The following is a 24,862-nucleotide window of genomic DNA, read 5'->3' on the forward strand; positions in this document are numbered from 1 at the left end:
TCTTCTACTTGTTTTATATGGCAGCTGATCATGTTTGGCTTCAACGAACTCAGCAAAAACCTGTGTAGAAGACAAACTTTTAAGCTGCAATAATTACCATTTGATAGCTATGTAATTGTTTAGGTAGGTAAATAAGCAAATAGGTGCCTTTTTTACTAAACAGCTTCTTACTATATCTGAAGGACTGTTTCTCCATGTATGTATTCTCTGTGCCTGCAATGAAGAAGCCAGCCAGGTAAGAAGGGACCAGGTTAAGGGAGCTCACTAGACCCCATTTGTTTCTGAGGTCTGGCATGGATCTTGGGATTTTACAAAATATTTGGAAAAATGAATCAAAACCAGACCCACTGGCAAAGCACTGTCTTGCTCCCTTCAGCTGGCCAGCCCATGTAAATTAAACCATCCATTACTGCTACCAGGGAGCCTGCAAAATACCAGTTGTCTCATAGTTCAAAACAATCCATTCTGCTGCTAACCCATATCATGGTGAATTTGATCAAGAGTGATGAAGGTTATGATTTTTAAGTATGCTTAGAAAAAGGAACTCAAACCCTAGAAAGTGACCCACAGAAAACTGTTGCAGGAATAGTAAGTTTACAAAATCTGGCACAGAAAAACAAGAACATTTCCAGATTAAAGTCACTGAGAAGCAATGCCCAGTCAGCTGCGTGTTCTACCTTATCTGGGTGTTTAGGTGGGAAATTTTCAGATCCAGCTTGTTGTGCAATTTCTGCCATAGCTCAGTGGGAGCTGAGCTCCAAATGCTCATCATCTAAAGTAGGTGACTCACATTGGGAATCTAAAATTATTAAGATACTTTATAAAATCCATCGCTGCCTGCCTTCTTTCCTCACTGATAATACAGGGTCAGCATCCTCTCAAAATTACTGGAAAAGGAAATGCTGCATGTGAAACAGCCAGACACTGCTGTCATGAGCACCATGGAAAAACTGTACGGAAATGAATAATTTTGTACTCAAAGCACAGTTTGAATAACAGGCAGTAAAAAGCCCCGTTGCTGCACATTAAACAAGAGGAGAATAAATCATGAGGGGAGCTGCTCTCTCAGGAGCAGTGACCATTGCCAATGTGGAGTGAGGGGAATGCCCATAGGACAAGGGCATGGGTAACTCACAACTCATCAGGATGCATAAAACCAGGCAAATTCTGATTGCTCGTAGCTGCTGAATAATGGATTGTACAGCCTCAGCAGCCTTTTCTAGTATATTGTTTCACACACATATTTATGTTTGTGTGTGTATGTGCTTCGGGGTATGTGTAAAATCAGCAGAATCAGCTTTGGCTCTGTGCCACATTAACCACTCTACACAGCTACGGGACTTCTGGGCAGCTTGATGCATGGACTGAGGTCTAGATGTAAAATATCATTGAAATATCAACTCATCAACTGGCACAGCAGCCCTTAATGGCTGTGCCACTGCTGACTGGGCAAACCACAGTCCTGTAGGCGAATATCTGACCCTCTGCCAAATCTGTCTTCATCCTTGGGGCAGGACGCCAAAGATGTCTAGAAACCATTCTCTCAGGTATCTGGAGATGTCTTCGCTGATCCTCTGAATACAACGCCCTGCACTCCCAGTGTGGAGCCAGGACATAAGATGTGTGTAGAGAAGCAGAGTGTATTTGGAGGAGGAGTTACCACCAGCAATTGTCCCTTCATTATGGTTAAATGAGGTGGGTAAGTCTGAGAAATCAATTTCTGCAGAGACCCTTAGCAGATAGGGAGACTGCTACATCACAGCATGAACGTGTCCTGTAGCTGCTCTTGGCACAGACAGACAGATGGGCACAGAAAAGCCTGGTCAGGTCTAATTCATGGTGGCAAATTTAAGGAGTGTACATGCCTGTCCCAACAGAGGAAAGGCAGTCTTTTGCTGGCTGGCAGAGAAGAGCTGGTGTACACACCGTCTGGAAACCTTCTGTGAGATATGGTAGTGCAGAGAAACGCAGCACCAGGGAATTCACAGCTACCACAGTCGGTGCAGCAGGTTGCGGATACATCTTGCACACATCTCTGCGAACACTGCTGCAAGAGTAGAACATCACAGGGTGACTCAATAGTAATGTGACCTTTCATTAACAGATCCTTTTCCTCTCGCGTCTGTTTCTGACACATTAGCAACAGTTACAAACTTAGGTAAAACCCAGTTTTTCAGTGCTTCTGTCTGAATGGTGCAATGGCCCTCCCGGAGCATGGGAATGAATATAAAACATCTCTCACTTGTTCTGATTGGGAACTTGCTCTTGTTTTTAGGGCATGTCCTGCTGAGCTCCCCATTCAGCAGTCTGGAGGAGCGAGCGTTCCCACCTCTGCTGATCTGATACAAGATCTGGTGACAAAAGACACATCTGAGGCTGGTGGAGTCGTCCCGCTTTGTGGTAGGACTGAGTTTGCCCAACCAGGGACCAGTCAGTGTCCACAAAACTCTTTGACGTTGGAATGTTTTGTTACTCTTCTTATGATGTTACTAAGGGAAATATTGCACACAGCTAGGTGTATTGGTTAAAGTTTATTATTTCAGCTCATTCATGTGTCACTGACTCACAATTCATTCACTTCGAACAGTCTTTTTTAAAAGTCTTACACATCCCCAAACCCTGCATGTGGTACTTTTTCCTTAGATATATCTCACAGTGCCCCAACATTAACTTGAAGAAGCAACAATGCCTAAAATAATTTTCTCAGGAATGTCTTGTAAAAAATCTTCCTCAAGAGAGATAGAAAACAAAGTCATTCCACATGAGACAACCCACTGGAATGATTCTATAGACACAGCTTGTCTTGGAACTTATTCATCTTTCTCCTCATACAGATATTTTGTCCTCTAATTACAAGAGTACTGCCCACTTCAGCTGAGTGTTTCTGTGGGTAAAGTACAGACAGAAATGGATACGTTCTATCAGTATTTTGTCATTTCTGTAACAATTTCTTTCTTGCTGCCTGATATTCAAACTACTATTGCCTGGTAAAAACAGATATGGCAAATTATCAAAGACCCAAAAGAATTCTGTTGCCAAAAGGTTCCACTAACCCTAAAATGGAGCAGCGGGCCTGTCTTTTCCAGAGAAAATAGACAGAAATGTCTTCCATGTCTGACTTTGACTTGCTGAATCCTACCAGTCACTGCATAGTTTTCTTGATGACATCTAAGGATAGCTTGGAACCAAACGCCTCTTCATTGGGACTAGGAATATGTTGGGACTTGGTTAAGAGATTCTTCTAGCTTTGATGCCTTTGTAGCTTTTGTGAGAAATAGCAACTGGACAGTTAAAAATGGACAGCTTAGAAATAACCATTTCTGCCTTTGTAATGTATCCCTTTACTTTCTGAGAATGCTCTTTTGATTCTGCCATTGCATAAAAGGATATTCCCACAAATTATTTATAATGGAAGCTCCTTCCCATCTGAAGAGAAAATGTCATTTTTCTACTGCTAAGTAGGATGAGTCCTTTAGTATTGACAGTTCAACAGAAATTGATTCAGTGATTTCTCTGGTAAAGATATGGAGACTGTGTGGGAGAAAAAAATCTTTCCCAAACCAAGCACCACCAGAGGGGTTTTCACCTGGGCCCAGGACCTTCAAGAACACCCCGCAAGCTGCAGGAAGCGGGGTTTGATTCATCAGTGGTACTTTCCCTTCTGAATCAGCACTAAATCTTATGCCGCTATGATATCACAGACTATCTGCCTTTGGAAGCACATATTTTTAAGTATTTTAATAGCAAAGTGCTGACTATTGCTGGGGATTACAAATTCTGTGGAACATTTTTTTAAGATAACTTCTGGCATCTTGCCACTTGTTATATGGAAAATATGTTGTATTATCTTCCATGTGTGTGTGGGTGTAAGGGTCTCCTAGTGTCCTGGCCCCTAGCCTGCAAAGACTTACACATATTTTATTCAGAATGAAGTTAAGCAATACATAATGAACTTGTCCAGGCACAGAGCCTAGATCTGTCACTTCAGACATGTTCCATATCCTTGAGGACTTCTTGAAAGACAGCATCTTTCTCAGTGTTCAGAGTATGCTACTATGAACAGTGTGCTGGAGGCTGACGGTGTGGAGCACAAGTATATCGGTTACTCATGGCTGCAGAAGTTTCGGCTGAAGGGCCTGGTCTTGCCTCAGTAGGCTGAAGTCCTTTGACTGGGACAGTCAAACTGGGGTGGTCAGACTGGCCCTGGACTCATGTGTGCACGCAGGGTGTGGAGGAGTTGCTGCGAGCCACACATCAGACATTTGATGTAACCCTCTTCCCCTCTTTTCTTGGTCAGCCCCGAGAAGCTTTGCAGGGGCACCGGGTGAAGGATGGGGTGCAGCAGTTGGGTGAGGAAGTTGTGGCACCAGAACAGCAGAGAAACACCCTTGTAGCTGGAGGTAGAGGGTGTAACGTGACAATAGAGGGGTGAGCGCACCAGACAGTCCAATTCCCCACACCATGCCTGGGGAGGGTGAGGGTATTCCTGTGGAAACCCCTGAAAATGTCCTCTTGTGACCGATGGGACACAGCGGGCAGCAGAGTGCACCCCCTCCCATGTCCACCCTGGTGCCACTGCCTGCTTTCTGCTGGAGATCCACCACAGTGCCGCTTTTCTAACTGGTACCATGTGTTCTGGCCTCCTGCACAAATGTGGCAACTCTCAGTCAAAACCAAACCAGTATCTCTCAATAACTTCAGTAATCCCTGGCCCTGGTGCACTGTAGAGTAGCCTGGGACATAACTGCTTGGGTTTGTTAACAGTCTGAGGTGAGGAACAGTCAGATGTGACACTTTTTGCCCAGGGTGGCTGCTCTGCTCCCAGCGACAGGGCCCCCTCCTTCTCTGGCCTCTTTGGGGGAGAGGCTGAAACCTAATGGCCACCTCTGAGGGGAGCCCTGAGTGGAGGAGAACTGAGGGGAGCCCCAAGGCGAGCACTGAGGGAAATACTGAGGGGAGCTCCAAGGAGAGCACTGAGGGAAATACTGAGGGGAGCTCCAAGGAGAGCACTGAGGGAAATACTGAGGGGAGCTCCAAGGAGAGCACTGAGGGAAATACTGAGGGGAGCTCCAAGGAGAGCACTGAGGGAAACGACGAGGGGAGCCCTGAGCGGAGCCCCGAGGGGTTCGCTGAGGGAGCCGCGGGTGCCGGCACAGCCCGCGGGCGCCCCCCGCCCCGCGAGCGGCCGCGGTGCCTCGGCGGGGCGTCGCCGCCCGTTACCTGAGGGCCGCGGCGGGGCGGGGCGGCGAGCGAGAGGAGGGGCGGGGCGGGGCGGTGGCCAATGGAGGCGGGCAGTGGCGGCCGGCGCGCGCCGCTCTTAAGGCGGCCCCGCGGGCTGTCAGCGGCTAGAGGGCGGCGGGGGCTCGACGGCGCGGCCATGGCCGCCGTCAACGGGGCTGTAGAGAACGGGCAGCCTGACAGGAAAGTGCCGCTGCCGCGGCCCCTGCGGAGCCTGGAGGTGAAGTACACCAAGGTGAGCTGGCGACGGGTGGTGGGCAGCGGGCTTTGCTGCGGTGTTGGTGATGCTTGATGGAGCCAGGCTAGTGATGAGGTGTTACTTTTTTTAATAGAAAATTTTCTCCTTCACTTTTTTTTTAATTCTTGCTGCCATAGATGGTAGGCTTGTAGGGTGTAAATGTGATTGAGCGACTGGTGCAAGCAGATGACTGTGGCATTTCTAGGGGAGCTGCAGTCACCTCAGTCCTTAAAGTCCATGAAACTATCTTTGTGTTTTTGTTTTTTTTTTTTAAAAAACAAAACAAAACACAAACTTGTGAGGGTGCCCATGGGCCCCTCTCCCTGACTGTGTCAGGCAGTGGTGCCACGCTGGCCTGTCCCCTCCCGCTCGCCCTGCCGCCATCTTCCCACCTAGTGCTCACAGACCCGCACTATGTTAGTGCTCAGTGAAATCAGATTTGGATGGGTGAGCCCAGGCAGAAGGGCTTTATCTGTGAGGAAGCCACTTGCCTGGGTTGTGTTCAGCCACCCCTGGCCTAGTGTGGAGCTCTGGGAGGGGGGTTCAGTGTCAGAGGCTGGGTTTGTGTCCTGGAGGGTGCAGGGAATGTGAGGGATGGCTGGTGTCCTGCAGGAATGGGCCTTGAGAAAGGGATCAGTGATGGGGCGGGGGCCACCCCACAGCTCCTGAAGAGGAGTGGTGTTCGCACATGTCTTGTTGGTCACTCGCCATCCCGTTGGGGCTGCTCCACAACCGCCCTGTGGGGCCAGGCGCCAGGCACCAGGCACACACGAACTTGCGCCCTCCCTCCTTCCATCGAGGTTCTCTTTAAATTATTCCCCCCAGCCTCTCAGATGTAACCTAAGGCTCCAGAGCTCGATAACTCTGTACTTTGGAGCTGAGGCTGGCGCTGGTGCAGAAATCCCCGCTCCCTAACGCAGCCGTAGCTCTGCTATAGCCAGGTCACTGTTTGTTCCGCAACAGCCTGACCTGCTGTCTTGTGCAGTGGGGAAAATATCCTGGCTGGTTACACTGCTGGGCAGCCTTGACTAACTATGTGGCTGGGCTAAAAGAGCTGGAGGGCCTGAATGAACATATTAATTACTGTTACATTTCTGTATTAAGTATTAAAAAAAAAAGCAGAACTTGAAGTTCTGTCTCTTGCAGTAAGAAGGAGTAAACAGCAATAGCTTGTACACTGAGGTGTTGATCTGAAGTACTGAAACAGGTTAACAATTAGTAGCAATCACTGGACTAGATTAAGGTTAACATCCTAAATTTATCTGCCTTTTCTTTGTAAGATAAACTTGTTATTTAGCAGCAAATTGGATCTGCAGCTGCTGATTGCAGACGGCATAATGCTGCACAAACAGCTCTTTCCTGTGTCCAAAATGGACCTGGCCATTAGAGTTTTCCCTAAACATCCAAACATTCTGGTTTTATTGTTATTTTTATTGTTGTGAACGCTTTTTAAAATACTCCTTTGGGATCTGATCCTGCAGTCATGTATGTTTTAAAATGTGTATTTTTTGTTCTCCAGAGTTTTGCCAGAGACTCTGTGCACTACATGTATCAAGGTAGTCTCTTAAAAGTGGAAATCAATGTTAATTAAAAGTGTGAATTTGATATTCGATCTGATGCTCCTGGTGCATCTGAGGAAATAATGAGCAGCAGTCAGTTTTCATAAAACCGCGAGGGGTTTTCTGCAAGCTCTGAGTTTCACCAGATGTTTACAGCTGACGGCACACTTTCCTCTCCTTAGCGGAGATTTCTATTTTTTGGTTCTACCAGTTACAGGCCTAGGGGAGAGGAAAAAAATTTCAACAAAGGTCTTACTTATAGAGCAGCTTAATGCTTGTCATGGACGTGTGATGGAAGTGATCTGTCCACAGTCCCGTGTCTCAAATCCTGGGTGTGAAGAATGAACCACCAATACGCTGTTCTGTTTGATTTCAACTCCTGGCACCGAAGACTTGGGCTATGTGGTGTGATTCCCAGAATGATATCAGCATATATGTTACATTTAAAACAGCCTGATCCTGTCACTCTTATGTTTTACTACTTCGTAGAGGAACATTGCTTTCCTAACCCTTTCACATAAAATTAAAGTTGAATGCAAAGGAAAAAGGGTATCCTTCCCCAATCTTTAGTTTGATGCTGTAATTTTACAGCTCCTGTCATATCTCCCACATATATAATATGACTTCCTTTCTTAGTGGAACAAAGGAAAACTGAAATTAAAATGTGTTATTTTATTAATATATATTTAAAATGCAGTACTCAGATAACAGAGGTAGTTTGGGAGCATTAGTGTCAAGTTAGTTAATATTTCTAACATTGTATCTTTTCTTGTGACTTCACTTGGCAGCTTTTTGGGCAAAACTCTTCTTTCCGCCTCCCCCCACCCCCCCGCCCTGCTTCAGCCTATCTGAAAAAGGTAGATCCAAAAGTGTAGCTTCTATACCAGTTACATCTCGGATGCTTTTTGCAGAAATAGTCAGGAGAAACTCCTTTCAGGAATAAAGCTCCCCAAGGAAAGAAAACTATGACCCAAAGCAGTGGGAATTCCAAATGCAAGGGATGCAACATTAATCTCCTGCTGGTGTGTAGAGACTCATAAACAAGATTGCAAATATGGACGACTTCCAAGTAAAAGTACTAGCTTACAGCCGCTAACAGGCTACTAAAGATTACTTCATCTAATCTTATTTAAAGTGTATTTATAAAATATAACACTGCCAAGTTAGATCACAGTGTGGATAAGTTGCATGTTGAATCAATTAATTGTATATAGGTATTCATGTTCTGTTTACAGTGCGTAACAACACTCTAGTATTTAATGCGTTTTTCAGTTACGCAACACTGGGACTGTTTGTCCTTGCTCTGGAAATGCAATATTTTGAAACACTTAAATCTTGTCACAAATTACTCCAAGTGATGTGGGAGGCTTGATCTGGCCTGTGACGAGGGATGGTGGGGTAGAGCTGAGCCAGTACTTACCCTTCAGTGCTTGTGGGGGGACAAGTTGTGAAACTAGCCCAGGGCAGGATACAAGCGACCAAGTAATATTGTACGCTGACTTTTTGCTTGTAGCGTGTAACAAGGGGCTACTTTTGCCTGAACCATACAAGTTTCTCATGGTGTCTGCTTGCTGATCCCATGGACATGTATCTCAAAAACTGTTTCTTGTTGCCGAACTATGGTGTTATACTGTGTGGGCCCCATCCTCTGTCCTTCTCTTGCTCAGAACTAACTGGGTGCGTGAAGATTTTTTTTTGTCTGTTCTCTGCTCAGGTTCCCGTTTGGATAAATGCTGTCTGTATCGCAAACATGTCACAAACATACTTACCTTTGTCATCAGTGAACATTGAAGAGCCCCAGGCCCTTTGAGTAGTACTTGTGGGTTTTTTGTGTTGTCTGCATCACTTTTTTTTTTTTTCTTTCTCCTCCCTGTCCCTCTCCCCTTGCTCTCCATTCAGATATTTATTAACAATGAATGGCATGAGTCTACAAGTGGAAAGAAGTTCCCCACCTACAACCCTTCAACGCTAGAGAAAATTTGTGACATTGAGGAAGGAGACAAGGTAAGTGTTGTTGGAAAGGCAGTGCAAAAGGGAGTTTCTAAGGGACTTGCTTTTGCAGGGAAGCACACAGAGGAAAAGCTGTCTTCTAACAATAGTGTCCATCTGGCCAAACTGCGAGCTGGATGTCTGGGACTCTAGATGTGCCGTTTTAGAATTACACAGGGTAGGTAGGATTAGTCCTGTCCAGCTCAGAGTCACTTTCCCTGGTAGGAACTGCTGCTGAACACTGTCAGAGGAATGAGACTCAGCATTGTTCTTGCGTTACAGGGTGGAAAGAAGCAGCTAATATGAGGAAACAGCAATAATGGTGCATGCACATCCCTGACAGAACTGAGGCCTCATATTGGTTGTGATTTATACTCCAGCTACATGGCAGCGTGCTGGGGACATTGAACTGCAACTTGCCCTTTTATAAACACAATCAACAAATAATCTGAGTGCTCAGGAGATGCAGAGCTTGGTCCTGTAAACACTGCCTGCTTTCTGCTGGAGATCTGCTGTAGTGCTGCTTTTCCAACTGCCGTTGTGGGTTCTGGTGTCCTGCACAAATGTGGCAACTCTCAGTCAAAACCAAACCAGTATCTCTCAATAACTTCAGTAGTCCCTGGCCCTGGGCACCGCAGAGTAGCCTGGGACATAACTGCTTGGGTTTGTTAACAGTCTGAGGTGAGAAACAGTCATATGTGACACTTTTTGTCCAAAATAGCTCATGACATATGGGCCATCTGGCCTGATCTATGGTAAAGAGCTGGCCAAAGAGCTGGCTTTTTGCAGTATGTCACGGGATGGTGATTCACAGCTTCTCTGCTGTACCAGGGCTTTGGCTGCTCATTGTTGTGGGCAGTGTGGACATTTCTGCCTGTATTGTGGTAACTTTCTCTTGTCTAAGCTAGTCCAGCACTTGTGAGGCTCAATGCATAGTTTCCAACCAGGTAGCTGGTTTGTGGATCCTTCCCTAGTAGGAGTGATACTAGTTGAGCAGGGACAATGTGTTTTCTGGTGTTAGAACTATGTATAGAACCTGACTTTTCTGGAGATGGGAGAAAACTTGATTTGCAATGCAAGTCACCAGCCTGCACGCAGATGGTGCATAAGTAAGGTAGCTGTTCTTTTTGGATGGCACTAAAGCAGCCCTTGGGAGACTTATTACCACAGGGGATCTGTGCATCCATGGAGCAACTACAAATTGAGGCAGAACCAAATATTATGTGTAATTCCTTTATACTACCTGGATAGGACACAAGTGTTTAATTGCAGTGGCATGTAAACCGTAGAGTTGAAAGTTAATTGAAGCAACTGCACTTTGCTAGGCAGAAACCATGACTTTGCCGTTGTTGCCTGAGCTAAGTGTCTCCTCAAGCAGTTACAGAGCATTACATGAGTATGTCAAGCCTGCTTCTTCATGACTTGGTTAAAGAAAATTGTTATGCAGAACTAAAAGGCCAGTTTTGCAGCTTGCCTCCTTGAGACTCGTCCCTACCTGAATTCAAGAGCTGCTTTCAGCTTCCAGTTTGTGGGAGAGTCCCTGTAAAACTTTTCTTGGGACCAGTCAGTGGAGCCCTCTGCCCGTGGCTACTCAGCATAGGTGCCTGCTACCTCGGTGCGCAGAATAAGTGCAGGCAAGAATATAAGGTAGCTGCACCTTGGGTGCCAAAAGCCTCTTCTTCCACCCCTTTACATCACACAGCTTTAAAAAAAGAAAAAAAAAAAAAAAATTTTTTTTACTCTAAGTGGGTTTTGTTCTGTTTTTTGCTCTAAGTAGTTAGAAGGCAGAATCAGGGATGAGAAGCATCCCAAACTAGCTGTTTTGTTGCTGGTGACACTTGACCATGTGCCACTGTCCTCTGGGCAAACTGAGTCCCCTGACACTTCCTTTGCCCTCCTTGAGCATCCCCTCCTAGGTCTGTAACTCCAGTCTGTTGGAGGTACTACAGACAGTGATCAGTTGTGTTTAGTGGTGCTTTCCAGTGTCTTGGCTGTGCTGGTCAGTGTCACCACAGGGGTTGTTGTTCCTGGTCCTGTCTCTGCCTTCAGCTGTGCCATGCCAGGGCTGGCTCTGCCTTTGCAGCAGGCTGGTACCAGGACTCCACTTTCTGAGCCCTGAACAGAAACCTGCCCCTCTCTGGCTGTGCAGAACATGTTTTGCTTAGCCTGCACATGAGGGGTGGGAATTTAGCAGCTGATATCTCAGCAATGACAATGTAGTATGGTGCTGGACAAAGCTTTATGAAGCTAGGAGCAAAGGTTTTGCTGTTTGTTCTTTAGTTACAGAACTTAAGATAGAATTGCCCTTGATGAGGTCATTGGGGGATAGATCACAGTGTGGATAAGTTGCATGTTGAATCAATTAATTGTATATAGGTATTCATGTTCTGTTTACAGTGAGTAATGGATAAAGAAAAGTCTTGTGTGGAAATAGAAGCACTGAAAATAAACCAGCAAATGCTTCCACTGGATTCTTGGAGGCTTTTGGCCTGCAAGATAACGGCTTGGTGTACAAGTGTCTGCCAGGTTGATAACAGAAAAGGGATAACTTACTTCATTAGACTTCACTGGACACTATGGGCTGTTAAGATGCTGCTTGTAGTTGTTTTGAATGCTGGGTGTGCTCCATCCCTGGCATGTCTCCTTGCAGGCCAAAACAGAGCAGTTATGCACACTGAAAATAAAGCAGAGCAAGGCTTTTGTTTGTTTGTTTTCAGGTGTCTTTCCTACTCACAGAGCCAGTGAGGTGATGGTGTCCTCTGTGCTCTGCAGTTGGCAGGAGAGAGGAAAAAGGGGCAGGATAGAAGTGGAGCTGTGATGAGCAGGACTGGAGGTAGAGGAGGAAGGTGGATGAGGTAGCTGAGAACAAAGAACGGTGTAAGTTTGTTCAGGGGAAAATGGTATGCGGTTGTGTAACTGGGGGTTGTATCATAACGCAAACATCCAGGGTGGGTATGAAGGTTTGCAGACATTTCCCAATGCTGCAATGCTTGACTTTGCAATCTTAATATTCTCTTAGCAGAGCTTTTTATGTAATACTCAATAAATCTATATAGATCAGAACTGAGCACCAGGATGCATGAACCTCCTTCTACTTGCGGTTTTGTATACCACAGTGTGTCCCTGGCACCTTGACAGTTACGAGTCTTTGTCACGCATTGTGCCTACCTATTGCAACACGCCTGCAATGAACACACCATTTAGACTCCCCTAATGCCTAGTCATAACAGGATGGATTAAGAATGGCATTTCACCCTTCCTGAAGAATTTCCTTGTTTTTGCTGGTCTTACAGGCCTATTGATGCTGTGCAGGCTCAGAAGATCTCACTTGGTAGTGCTGCCCCTCAGGGTGTTTTGGGAAAGTCTTTTTGCTTGTGTGATGGTGACTGTAGTGTCCAAGCCGCTGTGTGTACCCAGCGTGTCTGCGTCAAGAATGAAGACAACTAGTATTTGCAGGAGCTGCAGCAAGGCTCAGGTGGTCCCAAGTTTAGAGGATGGGGAAGAGCTGAGCATGCACTGAAAGTCCTTGGGCATCTCATACCTGTTCCTGGGAACCTCTGCCTCGCCAGCACCCTTGCTTGACCAGAGCCATTCTTAACGCCTCATAACAGCACAAGTTTCCCCCAGTGGTTTCCCCATCAGTGCCCTTCCAAACAGTTCTTTTCCTGGCAGTATAGGTCAGACTGTTTTAAAGCTGTGTAATCTTCTTTTAAGGAAAAGGAGCCAAATTTAGTGTAAGATGCCATTTCAGTGGGTGGTGGCTTCCTATTTTCTCCATTAATTTTTGCTGTAAGAAGGCAACATGTCTTTCTGTAACATTTTTCTTGATTGAGCACCACACATGTCCTCATGGGGGGAGAATGGCTGGACCTTGTTGGATCAGTGCAGAGGCTTACTTCATAGTTGTATCCAGAGGAGGCTTGAGATAAGACATAAATGAGAGCACCTGGTGAAGTGCTACAAGGAATAATCAAGGCCTGCAACCCTCCCTCCTTTCCCACCCCTTTGAGCCACACATTGCGGTGAGGTGCAAGTTCTCCATCAGCTGAAGTGAGGCACGGGCTGTGCCAGACATTACATAGAGCAGGATTCTGTCCAAAGCCAGGGTGAAGCATGCTTTATGTATGCTTGGGGTACAATCTTGGCCTCATAGATGTTGATGGCAGCATTCCCATTGACTTCATTGGGTCAGGAGGTTGCCCTTGGCTTCACATTTTTAATGTATGTAGGGAGGAGTCCAGGGCATGCTGTGGCCTGAGCAAATGCACGAAGCTTCTCTAGGGGTGGTGGTGTGGGAAGAGAGGGAATTTGCTGCCCACCTGAGTAATAACTTGGGCAAACGGAGTTAGATTTGGTCCAGAGCACAGTAAAGCAGTTGGGAGATGACGGGAGAGTGGTGCTGTCTGTGTAGGTGAAATGCCTTTGTCGTAGCACTAAATAACAAAACAGTTCCCATCTGGTAGAAATGTTCTGGAAGGGTGATCTAGGATCTAAGGGAGCTTTTTTAGTGTGTTAACTGTTCCTGGCAAGGGTTCCAGTGGTACTGAATGGTGGGCTCTGAGCTCTGATTGTTCCCCTGGATAAAATCACAGTCTCTCTCATGGGGAACTTTCCTTCCCACACTTGTTTAGAAGAGGCTGATTCATGCAGGCCAATGGCCTGTCACACTTAGGGAACAGAATTGGGATCTTGTTTCTCCATCTCCCCTGGTGTCACTTACACCTTGTATCAGCAGGAACATGATTCTGGATTATTTTATGAACAAGGCAGATGTATAAAATTACCCTTGAAAGACCCTTTTGGTACTTTGACCTCAAGGTTGTTGATGAGCCCAGGCCAAACCTGAAACGTATTGCAGGCTTGAGTCCAAGTCCAGGAGTAAAATGGAAGTGTTTTTGTCAGACAACTTGGTTTGAGCCACCACAGCGTCATCTAGGAAGCAGCAGTAGGGTCTCTGTGCCATTGTCCAGCTCATTCCTTGTAACTTAATGTTTTTCCTTGTGTGTGTGGCTGCTCTAGCCTGATGTGGATAACGCAGTGGAAGCAGCAAAGGCAGCATTCCAGAGAGGGTCTGCATGGAGACAGATGGATGCCCTAAGCAGAGGGCGACTCCTGCACAAGCTGGCTGATCTTCTTGAGCGAGACAGAGTCATCCTGGCAGTAAGTACTGTGATTGGTGGGAAAGCCAGCAGCAGTTGGCTGATAACTCAGCTCCATCCCTCTGATTTTGCTGCATCTGTATCTACCTAATGTTTTTCTTTCCCTTCATGAAGGGCAGAAGAGTCCATGCAGGAGTCAGGGCTCATCTTCCTCTTTCTGCGGGATTATTTTCGAGGTTTTAGAAGGAGGCTGTTAGTTCTGCTATGTAGTAGATGACTTCTCCAAAACTTTAGCTGGTTATTGAAATGATTGCAAATATTAATACTTAAATTTTCAGAGCAATAAACATATTATTTCTTAGTTTAACAGTCTTCAGTGTTCATAGCTGACTTGCAGGTCTTATCTTAAAAACAAAGCAAACATAACAAAATAAAACAACAACAAAAAATAAAAAGAAACAAATCCCAAACAACAAAACCCCAAAACAAGTAAAACCCCAAAAAACAACCAACAAAGAAACTCAGAGCAAACAACAACAGAAACAAAACAAGCAAAAAAACCAAAACGAAACCACCCTTTCTTTATTACAAGATAACTTATTTGCAAATTGCTTCCTTTAAAATGGGGGCTGGAAAAAGAATCTTTCTCTTGCTGGATGTCATCCAAAGTTTAAGATGTGTGTAAGTGAGAACTGTTTCTTTCCCTGCTGAATGTACTGGCTCAGAAAAATCTCTTTATGGCCATGAAGCTGTGTTAACTTGGACTTCTGCGCTGAAGGACTATTGCTAATGATTCCCTATCCTGTCCTGAAGGAGTCTTGGTGCAAAACAAGGAGTGTAGGACCCAAGCCAAAATGTGCTGCAGTTGGTAGAAGTCTTTAGACTCTATGGGCCTTGGACATCTTCCCAAACTGCACTCACAGATCCTAGCATCTCTTAGCTTACAGCTGTTGTCTGTTCATACCTAAGATCTCAGACGTGAGCACTCACTGGTACAATACTGCATTTTGACTCTGCTTGTCTTCAGGGCAATGGCATTTATGACATTCAGTGCTGTTAGATGTGCAAGTTCCTGAGCTGATGTCCCACTGAGGTCAGTAGGACTTAAAGTACATGGGATGTGCTTAGGAGACTGTATTTGAAGAAGTATTTTGAGCAGGGTCTCTTTCCCCAACACTTTGTCTCTTAACCACATGACATCCTCCAGTGTCAGGAGGGGAAAAATTAAAAAAAATCCGTGTCTGAAGGCAGTTCTGGCCAGAAATTAAAAAGCAATTAAATATGTGTGTTTGCAAATAGTCCCTGTTCATTTTCTGCTCACTTTTTTAATGTGACTCCAGAGGACCTTTCTTTTTATGTAAACCAGGACACTTGTTTCAAGCTTTCTGGTGTCCTTCAGATCTGGGAGGGTTTGTTTGGCATGTTTTTCACTGCAGAAAACCAACCATAGCCACCTTGGCTGCATGCTAAGTAATGACTTATAAAAATCAGTCATTTTAGCAGGCATTCAGAGTGGATAACAATCCTAGTCATTCCAAGGGGAATGTCTGTTTGAGTGCTGTTTGGACCCTAATGTCTGTGGAAGATGACTGGGTATGACTTCATATGTAAACAAAGATGTTTCAATCTACCAAGGGATAGTGCTTCCTTTATGGATGTGCTGGCCATTTGCACTGATATCCCATTTAATGACCTGAATACAGCACAAAGCATTCACTGAACTAATGTCCAGAACAGTGAGAAGGACACTGGCTGAGACTGGACTTTATTTAGAGCTGCTCAGCATCAGCACAGCTTTAGTAAAGCAACTTCTTCCTTGTCTTAGTCTTAGCACAGATCTGAGCCCAAAGGTTACTTTAGCAGAACTCTGTAAAAAATGTGGTTTTTATCATCCTGTGGACAAAAGAGGTTTTCAGAGGTTTGTTTTAGGGTTAAGTAGAAAAAAAAAAAAAAAAAAAACCAACAGATTTCCAAATAAAAGGAAAGTGGGTCTGACTGATTTCAGTGACACCATCTGGAATCCAGAACGTCTGCGTTGGAGGGTCAGTTATGGTGAAGTCACGACACTCCCATCATTTCTGAGTGGTGCCCCAGAGCACAGCCCTGTATCCCACCCACAGCCACCTTCTGGGGGCTTCGGAAGATGTATTTTCATTGCAACCACTGACCATAGCAACTTGTACAAGCATCAGGGTTATTTTGTCTAGTCTCCTTTCTACCTTATTTGTATTAACAAGCTTATTCTTTAAATATAAGGGGAGGGAAGGAAACCCCATGTCTGCAGCAAAAGGCAAAATAAAGTTGAGAAAGAGTTTCTCTAAAAGCTTTTTTTAAAGAAAAAATGTTGACTTGCCTGACAGTGCATGCAATTTGTTTTTTCAGACTCTGGAAACAATGGACACGGGAAAACCTTTTCTGCAGGCTTATTTCATTGACCTGGAAGGTTGTATAAAAACACTCCGATATTATGCTGGATGGGCTGATAAAATTCAGGGCAGAACTATCCCAGTGGGTAAGTTCCTTCAGACCCAGTTTCAGAGCTGAGACAGGATGAGGCTTGAGGGGGTGGGAGAGGAACCTGCTGGGAGGGAGATGTATGGAAAGATTGGCTTCTGAAAACAGGCAAAACCAGCCTGTATTTCATTTCTATCTCAGGATGCATTTTAAGTAGAGGTGTTTCAAAATTTAAACTAATGGGAGAACAATGTCAATGCCTGGATAGAGCTCCGGAAAATAATGGATGGGCTATTTTGTTGCTTTTTTGACAGCGAAACCACTTTGGTTTTAAATTCAGACTAATTCTTAAAGAAAAAAACCCACATGTTAACAGGGGAGTTTATTTACCAGGTATCACTGAAATGGATTAAGAGCCTGGAGAATATGAGGTCAGAGGTTTCTAGAGAGGACTGTATGAAGGCAGCAGAGCTCATGCTGTCCTCGATGCCACATGAATGTGGCAGAGGGTTGATGTGGAATCCACCTGTGCATCCCACCTCACGGACCTTCCTGCATCCCTGGCAGTGCTGGTTCACAGATGTTTAGAGAGATTGTGTAGTAGTTTTTCTTAACTTTTATTAAAGATAAGGTTTAGAGAGACCATGTAGTGCTTTTTCTTAACTTTTATTAATGAGAAGACCTGAAATGTTGACTCCTCAGGAACCGAAGCACTGAACTCCTTGAAGGACTTTGTCAAGTTTTCTCTCACTTGAAAGAGGTTTTGTGAAATATTTCCTGGGGTGCAGAGCCAGAGCAGTCACACTGCACCATTGTGTCAGGGACAGAGAGAACACTTTGGCTCAGCTGTATAAATTCAAACATGGTTTTGGGGAGACCAAGTTAAGACAATGGATATCCATGTGGCACGATGAGCAATATGGTGTATTTTCAAAACCAGCCTGTTTTGTCCCTCTGCAGAAGCAAGGATTTTGACTGTTTTGTCTTTTATTTCTTTGTCTTGCAGATGAAAATTTTGTCTGCTTCACCAGGCACGAACCAATGGGTGTCTGTGGAGCTATAACTCCAGTAAGTGACAGTGATGGTGCCCTGCATCTCCCCCAGAACTGCAGAAGTCCTTGTGCACTCCCCATCTTATACTGCAGCCATTTGCTTCCTAGTTAAGTACAGCTGTTCTGCAGGGAACTCCCATCTCAGTGGCTTCATGTAGTTTCTTGGTTTACCCCCATGCCAATTACTCTTGGCAACACAAAGTCCTCTGCAAGGGAAGGGTGGGTCTCCAGTCAGATGCTCTGTTCCCCTCGAAGGCTGACACCAGTCACCAGAGACCAGTCAGAGCTCTCTGACTCTTGCACTGCTGGGGCAACCATCTCGTCATTACGTGTGCTAGCTTTTTGCTGCCTAGTGCTGATGCATAGTTTTGAGTTTTAAATCACATCCATTATTAATTACCCCCAGCTGTTCTCTGAGCTTTCTGTGATTAAATCTTACTTGAATAGAGTTTTCTTTTCCTTGATGTCTCATTCTCTGCTGAGAGGACAGTGTGGCTAGTCCTTGGAATACCTCCAGTTTTAGTGTGTGTTGCTTGCTCTGTTTAAACAGACAGCCAGGAAGACTTTACAGCTGCATGGGGGACATAGTTTGTTCCTCTCTGGTTGTAAAATGCTTTGAACATAGTATCCTACAGGCCATGAGGCAAACGGTGGTGTGCCAAGATTCTCTGTTTGGATACTTGCGTCAGTAAGAGTCTAAGGAAGATTTTTGACCTTTGGGATAATGTTATAGGAGAGACTGAAAGAAATGCATGTGGGATATTTGGTTTGCTGGACCCTTGGAATACCGGGTCTGGAACGGTTCCCAAAGATAGCTGGGGAAATTTTGCTTTTTCCTTCAGCAGGGCTGAGCTTATATATCCAGTGATTTAGCAATGTCAGGGTGAGGCAAAGAGGAGACAGTTGGTACTCGTAATAAGACATTTGGCTTGATGTTTTCTGCACAGCTTTTCTGGCTGAACAAGCAATGTGAGCATCTAGAATTTGTGATTTAAGATCAAAACATCAGGTTACTCACATTGATCAACAATTAAAAGTTATCTCCTGGTCACACTTCAGCCACCTTTGGCACCCAGCAATGCTTTTGGAAACCATCTGTTTAAAAGCTTTCATGCAGGATGCTTTGGAGTGCCACTATAAGGGAACATAGTGGGACTTCTAATATTTCAGGTTGACCCCTTATCAGGAATAGATACGATAGAAGGTACAGAACCAAATCTGGCTCAGGTTCAACACTGTGTTTGTAAAAAGGATGACTTGGATCAACAAAACCATATCTGTCTTCCGTTTACTTAGAACAAATCCCCTTAAATTTTTTTCCAGTTTGATCTCTAACACCAGTCTGTGCGTTTGTATCTTCCTATTTGATTTAAAGAGATTCTGTCACTATTCTGCATATGTTTTCCTAGACCTATTAACAATCCTCCCTTTTTCCTGTGGCTTGACTATATTTAAACTAACGTTCTTAGCAAGGAAAGTTCTTAGAAAAGTGTAGCACATGACTGAGCTTTATCCCAAGGTAGTGTCATGAGACAGCCCTGGGGTCCTTTACTGTTGCTCTCACCAGCCATTCTGCATCATAAACCTCCTAATGAAGTTACATTGTGCTCTGAAAGTGTAGAAAAGTAGTGGAGGTGTGGATGGCTTAAGCTGCAAAGTCAGACCTTCATGAAGGCTTAGGGAAAAAAAAGACAAATGGACGTGGCCATTGGAGAAGATCACTGAAATAAAATAGGTCTGGGAAAGAGGAGGAGACAAGTTGAAGAATAGCACATTAGACTAAATTCTGCTTTGTCTCGGAGCTGCTGGATGAGAACAGAACTCATCTCTTAAAAGCCACACTGCAAATTTATTGGAAAGTGTCAATTTGTGGATTCCTAACATATTTGGCTTCTTTGTCGATAGCTGAAGGCCCTTGGCTTGAGTCTTGACAAGAAGTCCCCTTACTGTTGGCCTGCTTCCATCACCTCTGAAGCAGCATTAATTATTTTTAATGAAGAAATCCTTTCTGTTGCCAAATGACCTTTCTGAGATTCAGTGTAAGCTAGATTTTCCACTTCTTGCTTAGGCTCCAAGATCTACAAATACACATGACCATGAAGGAGATTAGCACAGAGGAAACTGATGTGGACTGGTTCCTAATTCCAAATTAGAAAACTAATTGGAAAGAAGCAATTTACAATTTGAAGGGAGTATAAGACCTCCCCTGGATTTCCATGACTGAATAACCCACTGCAGTTTCCTGGTTATAAACCTGGAATTTAATGATATTATATAACTACTAACTACTCACCCAATACCTGACACAGAAAACCGAGTTTTTTCAATGAGCCATTGCACCCTGTAATTCCTGCTCATAAAGACACGGTATGAAAGTGATGCACCAGGACACCACCTGCAATATCATTTCTGTGAACAGCCAAAATCTTTTACAAAGTGTGATCAAACTCCTGTAAAAAATGAGGTCACATCATGCAGAGGCTTGTCCAACATAGAGGATTAGCTCGAGGACTGCCAGCAACATTTGGGATCTCAGGGAGAAACTGAGGAATTTATACTCCGTAGTCCAAACACAGTATTTTAAGCAGCTGCTTCTCTTTGGGGATTCCTCCCAATTGCTTCTGTCTCCCTGAGCTCTGTGAGGGTGGGAAAAATGAGCAGGTGACTGTGCTGGGCTGATCTGACCAGCCTCGTGTTCTTGCAGTGGAACTTCCCGTTGCTAATGCTAGTTTGGAAGATGGCACCAGCGCTGTGCTGTGGAAACACTCTGGTGATTAAGCCAGCTGAACAAACTCCTCTCACGTCGCTGTACATTGGCTCGCTGATCAAGGAGGTAAGGAAATCTGAATGTCCTGGCTAGGTACTGTTCTTTTAAGGTTTTAAGCAAGACTGTATTTCAAATGGGCTATGGGATTTTTTTAGGTTTTAAAGCTGTTAAAGCCCCACAGAGAAAAGTGAGAGCAACCTTTGTCTTCAGTCTTTTCCTTCAAAGGCCTCCATGGCTGGCAGTGGCTAGCTGGGAGGTGGCAAAATCACAAAACCTGTCGGTTTTTCTTCTTTCTCAGAAAGCTGCAGAGACAAAAAGTGGTGGTTTTATTCTTCTCTTCTCCCCTTTATTCCTCTCCTCTCCCCTTTGTTTTTCTGCTCTCCTAAAGGAGGGGAAGACTACAGCTCAGTTTTATTAAACAATGGGACAAAAAAGTGTGTGATTAGACAGCAGTGTTGTGTTTGTACCATTTTAAAGTGAGGTAATTCAACCAAGACAGAGTTTCACGGGAAACAATTCTTCATAATTTCTGCAGTTCATAGAACAATTTAGCTATGTCTGGCCTGTAAAGTCAACTGGATACTGACATAAAGGGAAGATCATAGGTTGGAATTTCAAAATGTTGGTTTAGGGCTCGTCAGGTAGGATCTCAGGTGCCCTCAGATGTATGAATCATACCAAGGTGATGGGAGGTGCACAGCACCCTCCAAGACTCATCAGTACTTCCTATATCTACAAATGTGACTAATTGTGAGAAAAATTAAAAGGGCTGTAGATACACTCTTGCCTCTCAGCTGGAGAAGTCTGTTTATTATGTTCAGTCTAATAATGATGATGATTTTGCCTCTTCTTGGCTTAGCCTGGGAGAAAAGAGAAGGATACACTAATAACTGACACTCATGGCTTCACCGTCAGGAAAAGAGTACAAAAATACTACCAGTTAAATATCTCCTGCAGTTAATTGACTTAATAAGATTACACAGGGCGAGTGAGCACAGGGTGCAGTTTTCACGACTTTTAAGCTCTGTTGCAGAACTGCTTTTCTCGCTCTGACATACAGTTCCCCAAATACAGACAAAGCATTTCCACAAAAAAAAAAAAAAAAAAACAACACATTAAGTTCTGGTGAAATTAACTTTTTGAGCTGAAATTCTAAGATGCTTTTTTCTCACAGTTGTCCTTCAAGGCAGAAGTGTAGTTACAGCAGAATAATTTTATTTGAAGATGTTGCTTTCTCCACCCAAAATTAACTAAATTCTTTGTGGCTTTTCAGAAGAATGAGTGGATTTTTCTTTTTTAAAAAGCTTTAAGAGGATACAGAAGATGTTAACACACAAGCAAAGCTATGTGTTAGGTTCAATGAAATAATTTTGTGTCAACCAAAATATTTTGGCTTTCCTTTTTGCTGAAAAATAGAAAAAAACTTTTTGGCTAAGGATGACCTGAACCAATTTTTTTTTGTTTCCTTGTGGCTTTGCTGCTGACTCCAAACACCATTACTTGCACAGTTTGCCGTGCAGTATTTTCTTGAAAACTCATTAGCCAAGATGCAAACTCTATTAAACTCACTGTTATCATTGTCACATCCATAGAAGAAATCAGACTGTCCTTCCAATTTATGAAAAGTAAAAATAGGAAAATATCTTATTAATATATTTTTTGCAAGGTAGCACATGAGCAATTACTTCTATCTTTTCTCTATTAGGAATGAGCAACTGCGTTTATTGAGACTTTATATTAAAAAGCCATAAGAAATGAGGTGAACGTTTAATATCCTGCAGTTCCACTGTTAGAAATTGCAGGGAAAACAACTTTGTGCGATCAGTAGTAGGGGAGTTTTAACCTAGAAGAGCATAATCCTTGAGACTCTTCTTTCAGGAAGGAAAACCAGACCAGTAAGTCCTGCACTTCTCACACTAGAATTTCACCTAAAGTTTTGCCATTTGTCTCTTTTGACGAAATTCTAGTTGGTTAATCTAGGTTGTAAATGTTGTGGAAACTGGCATAAGTCTGTTACCATCTGCTCTTGTATTCCTGGTTTATTAGCTCCATCATCTAGTGAGGTTTTACTGACTCCTTAATCCCTCTGGCCCCTGAAGTACCACAAATATCAACTTTGGTTCAAAACAAACCTTCATTCAGTTACCCCTTGACTCTGGCTGCACAGCAGTAGCTGGGGGGTGGGGGGCAAGTTTGGCCAAAAGACTCACTCTCTTTTGACTTGAAACTGGGATTTCTCCAAGAACTCACTGAAACTTGGCATTTCCTAAGAATAGCTGTTATTTTCATTGGCATCTACTCCAGCTGGTAGCACGCAGCCACGTTACTGGAAAGTCTGGAAAACAGTGTTGTATCTGGTATGGGCTCCTCGTCTGGAAGTCGCAGTTCTTAATTGCAAGGAATATAGAGCTTCCTGAGAACTGAACTGCAGCTTTCCAGGGTGCAGATCAGCTCCAGAACATGCAAAATCTCTCTCTACAGAGCTATATTTAACCTCTGTTTTAGGTGGGTTTCCCTCCAGGTGTGGTGAACATTGTGCCAGGCTACGGCCCCACAGCTGGAGCTGCTATTTCTACCCATCACAGCATTGATAAAATTGCCTTTACTGGATCAACAAAGGTAGGTGATGAATTTCTCATAAAAACACCTGTTGTTCCTCTTTACCTTCTCTTCTAAAACTGCCATTGATGTAAGGCTGGACCCATGAAATGTTGATGCTTTCTGTATTGCCAACACCATTTCCCATCACATTCCATGTGACAGGATTTCTCAGAAGTCTTTGGGATTTGTCTAATTCAGGTCCTTCTGCTTGTGACAAACCCTTGTCTCTGTAAACTGGGTTTTGCCAAACTGCCACATTTGTATCAGAACTATAAGTAGTAGATGCTCTAACATGAGGCAAGACAGTCTAGAGGAGAGGCTGGCCATGACTTATCATGTCATTGACCCCATGGAACTTCTGGGCAAGTTTGCCTGCCAGTCCTGCCCTGCAAGTCTGTGCAACTGGAAAACATGTCAATCAGAGCCCTGAACAATTCTTCCTTGGCTTTAGTTACTTCTCGGGAACTAGGACTTAAATAAAAAAATGGCCCCATACCTGAGGCTTCCCCTGCTGACGTGGATGGGATTAACATTTGAGACCTGCACAGTAAAGCGCCTTCTCTTCACTTTTTTTCCTGTAAATAGCTACGGCTGCCTTGCTTAGGAGAGGGCTGGAAGCAAGGCCTCTGCACTATCAGACACCTACAGCCGTCCTCTTCTGTACCCACATCGGGGAAAGAAGTGCATGGTTTGCCCTAGTCCACAGAATTAAGCAAGGCTGTGGCATGCAAATGCGTTTATCTCCAGTAACCACTGCTGTAAATTCTCAGACAAAAGCTTGCTTAGAAATGTGAATTACTTTCCACTCACTGCTGTAGATTTTTCTTGAAATATATATAAAGAGGGGCAGTGTCCAAAGAATGGAAATGCTGACACCAATGGGTGCAGATGAGGCAAATATAGTCTCTTCTCTTTCACTTCTTTGAGTAACATTGTTCTTGTTGTGCATTTGTGGATTTAATCCATTCTTACATCTATCCTCATAATTGCAGAGTGTAATCTAATTGTATGATGATGATGAATTACCTTGAATGGTATTTTTGGTCGGTAAAGGTAACGCAAACACTCAAAAGCTGCTGCATTTAACAACAGTACCATCTAGTGGCTTTGTGTACATACTGACTGCTCCACTTATCCCATAGGAGAAGGTGTGTTAAGCCTCTGTTTCTGTATGAGGATCACTGAAACAAACACAAACGCAATAAAGTAAAAGTTCACAATGAACTTTTACTCTCTTGATAGTTGGTCTAATCTAGGAGTTTACCCAGATACATGCTTCTCTCCAAATTCTAGATCAGAAACTTTTAGCCCAGATTAGATGCTGGCTCTGTGGAAACAATAGAGTTTATAGACTCATCCAGCCCACATGGGTCTCTTTGGGCTTTTAATGAAAAAGGAGTATCCAGTGGATTAGGGGCAGAAGGAAAATCTCAGCTGCTGGAGCCTGTAGGCAAAAAACTCTTATAGAAACTGCTTGTCTTCTTAATCCATGGGTGTGCAGGAGACACTGAGGGAGACAGATTCTTTGCTAATGCATGTGTAATTTAGAAGTGTTTTCTTCCCCCTCCACCCATCTGTGAGTTCAGTTGCATCTTCACAGTATTTACAGCATAATGCTACTGTTTCTGAGCCAGGAAGTAAAGCTAATTCAAAATACATTTTGACTTAGTTTTTAAACTCCAGCTTGGGCTCAGTGCCAGCCTGAAAATACTGAGCTTAGGCTCCACGAGAATTCTCCCATCTAGATTTCTTTCTTTCTCTTCGTTTATTAACTTACTCTTCTTTGTCCAGCTAACTTGTAGTAATGCCTTTTGCAAAGCTACATGTATCTTGCAGCATAATTCATCACTTATTTCTGCTGTGTC

At 44.1% G+C, this 24,862-nt stretch overlaps 1 protein-coding gene across 2 annotated transcripts in view; it reads left to right on the forward strand.

Annotated features, from left to right (window-relative positions):
* The first annotated feature begins 5,354 nt into the window (after positions 1 to 5,354).
* The window catches only part of ALDH1A3 (aldehyde dehydrogenase 1 family member A3), a 35,503-nt gene continuing 15,995 nt past the window's right edge, over positions 5,355 to 24,862 (forward strand). The window contains exons 1-7 of one of the 2 annotated variants that reach the window (XM_082060559.1): positions 5,355 to 5,473; positions 8,935 to 9,039; positions 14,044 to 14,184; positions 16,506 to 16,635; positions 17,584 to 17,645; positions 20,334 to 20,462; positions 22,902 to 23,015. In XM_082060559.1, the coding sequence (XP_081916685.1) occupies positions 5,378 to 5,473; positions 8,935 to 9,039; positions 14,044 to 14,184; positions 16,506 to 16,635; positions 17,584 to 17,645; positions 20,334 to 20,462; positions 22,902 to 23,015 (777 nt within the window). In that variant the 5' untranslated portion in view covers positions 5,355 to 5,377. The remainder of the gene's footprint in view (positions 5,474 to 8,934; positions 9,040 to 14,043; positions 14,185 to 16,505; positions 16,636 to 17,583; positions 17,646 to 20,333; positions 20,463 to 22,901; positions 23,016 to 24,862) is intronic. The other variant, XM_082060560.1, reaches the window with a different exon arrangement.

This window comes from Streptopelia decaocto, assembly GCF_964273445.1.
Source record: "Streptopelia decaocto genome assembly, chromosome: 9".
Taxonomy (NCBI): Eukaryota; Metazoa; Chordata; class Aves; order Columbiformes; family Columbidae; genus Streptopelia; species Streptopelia decaocto.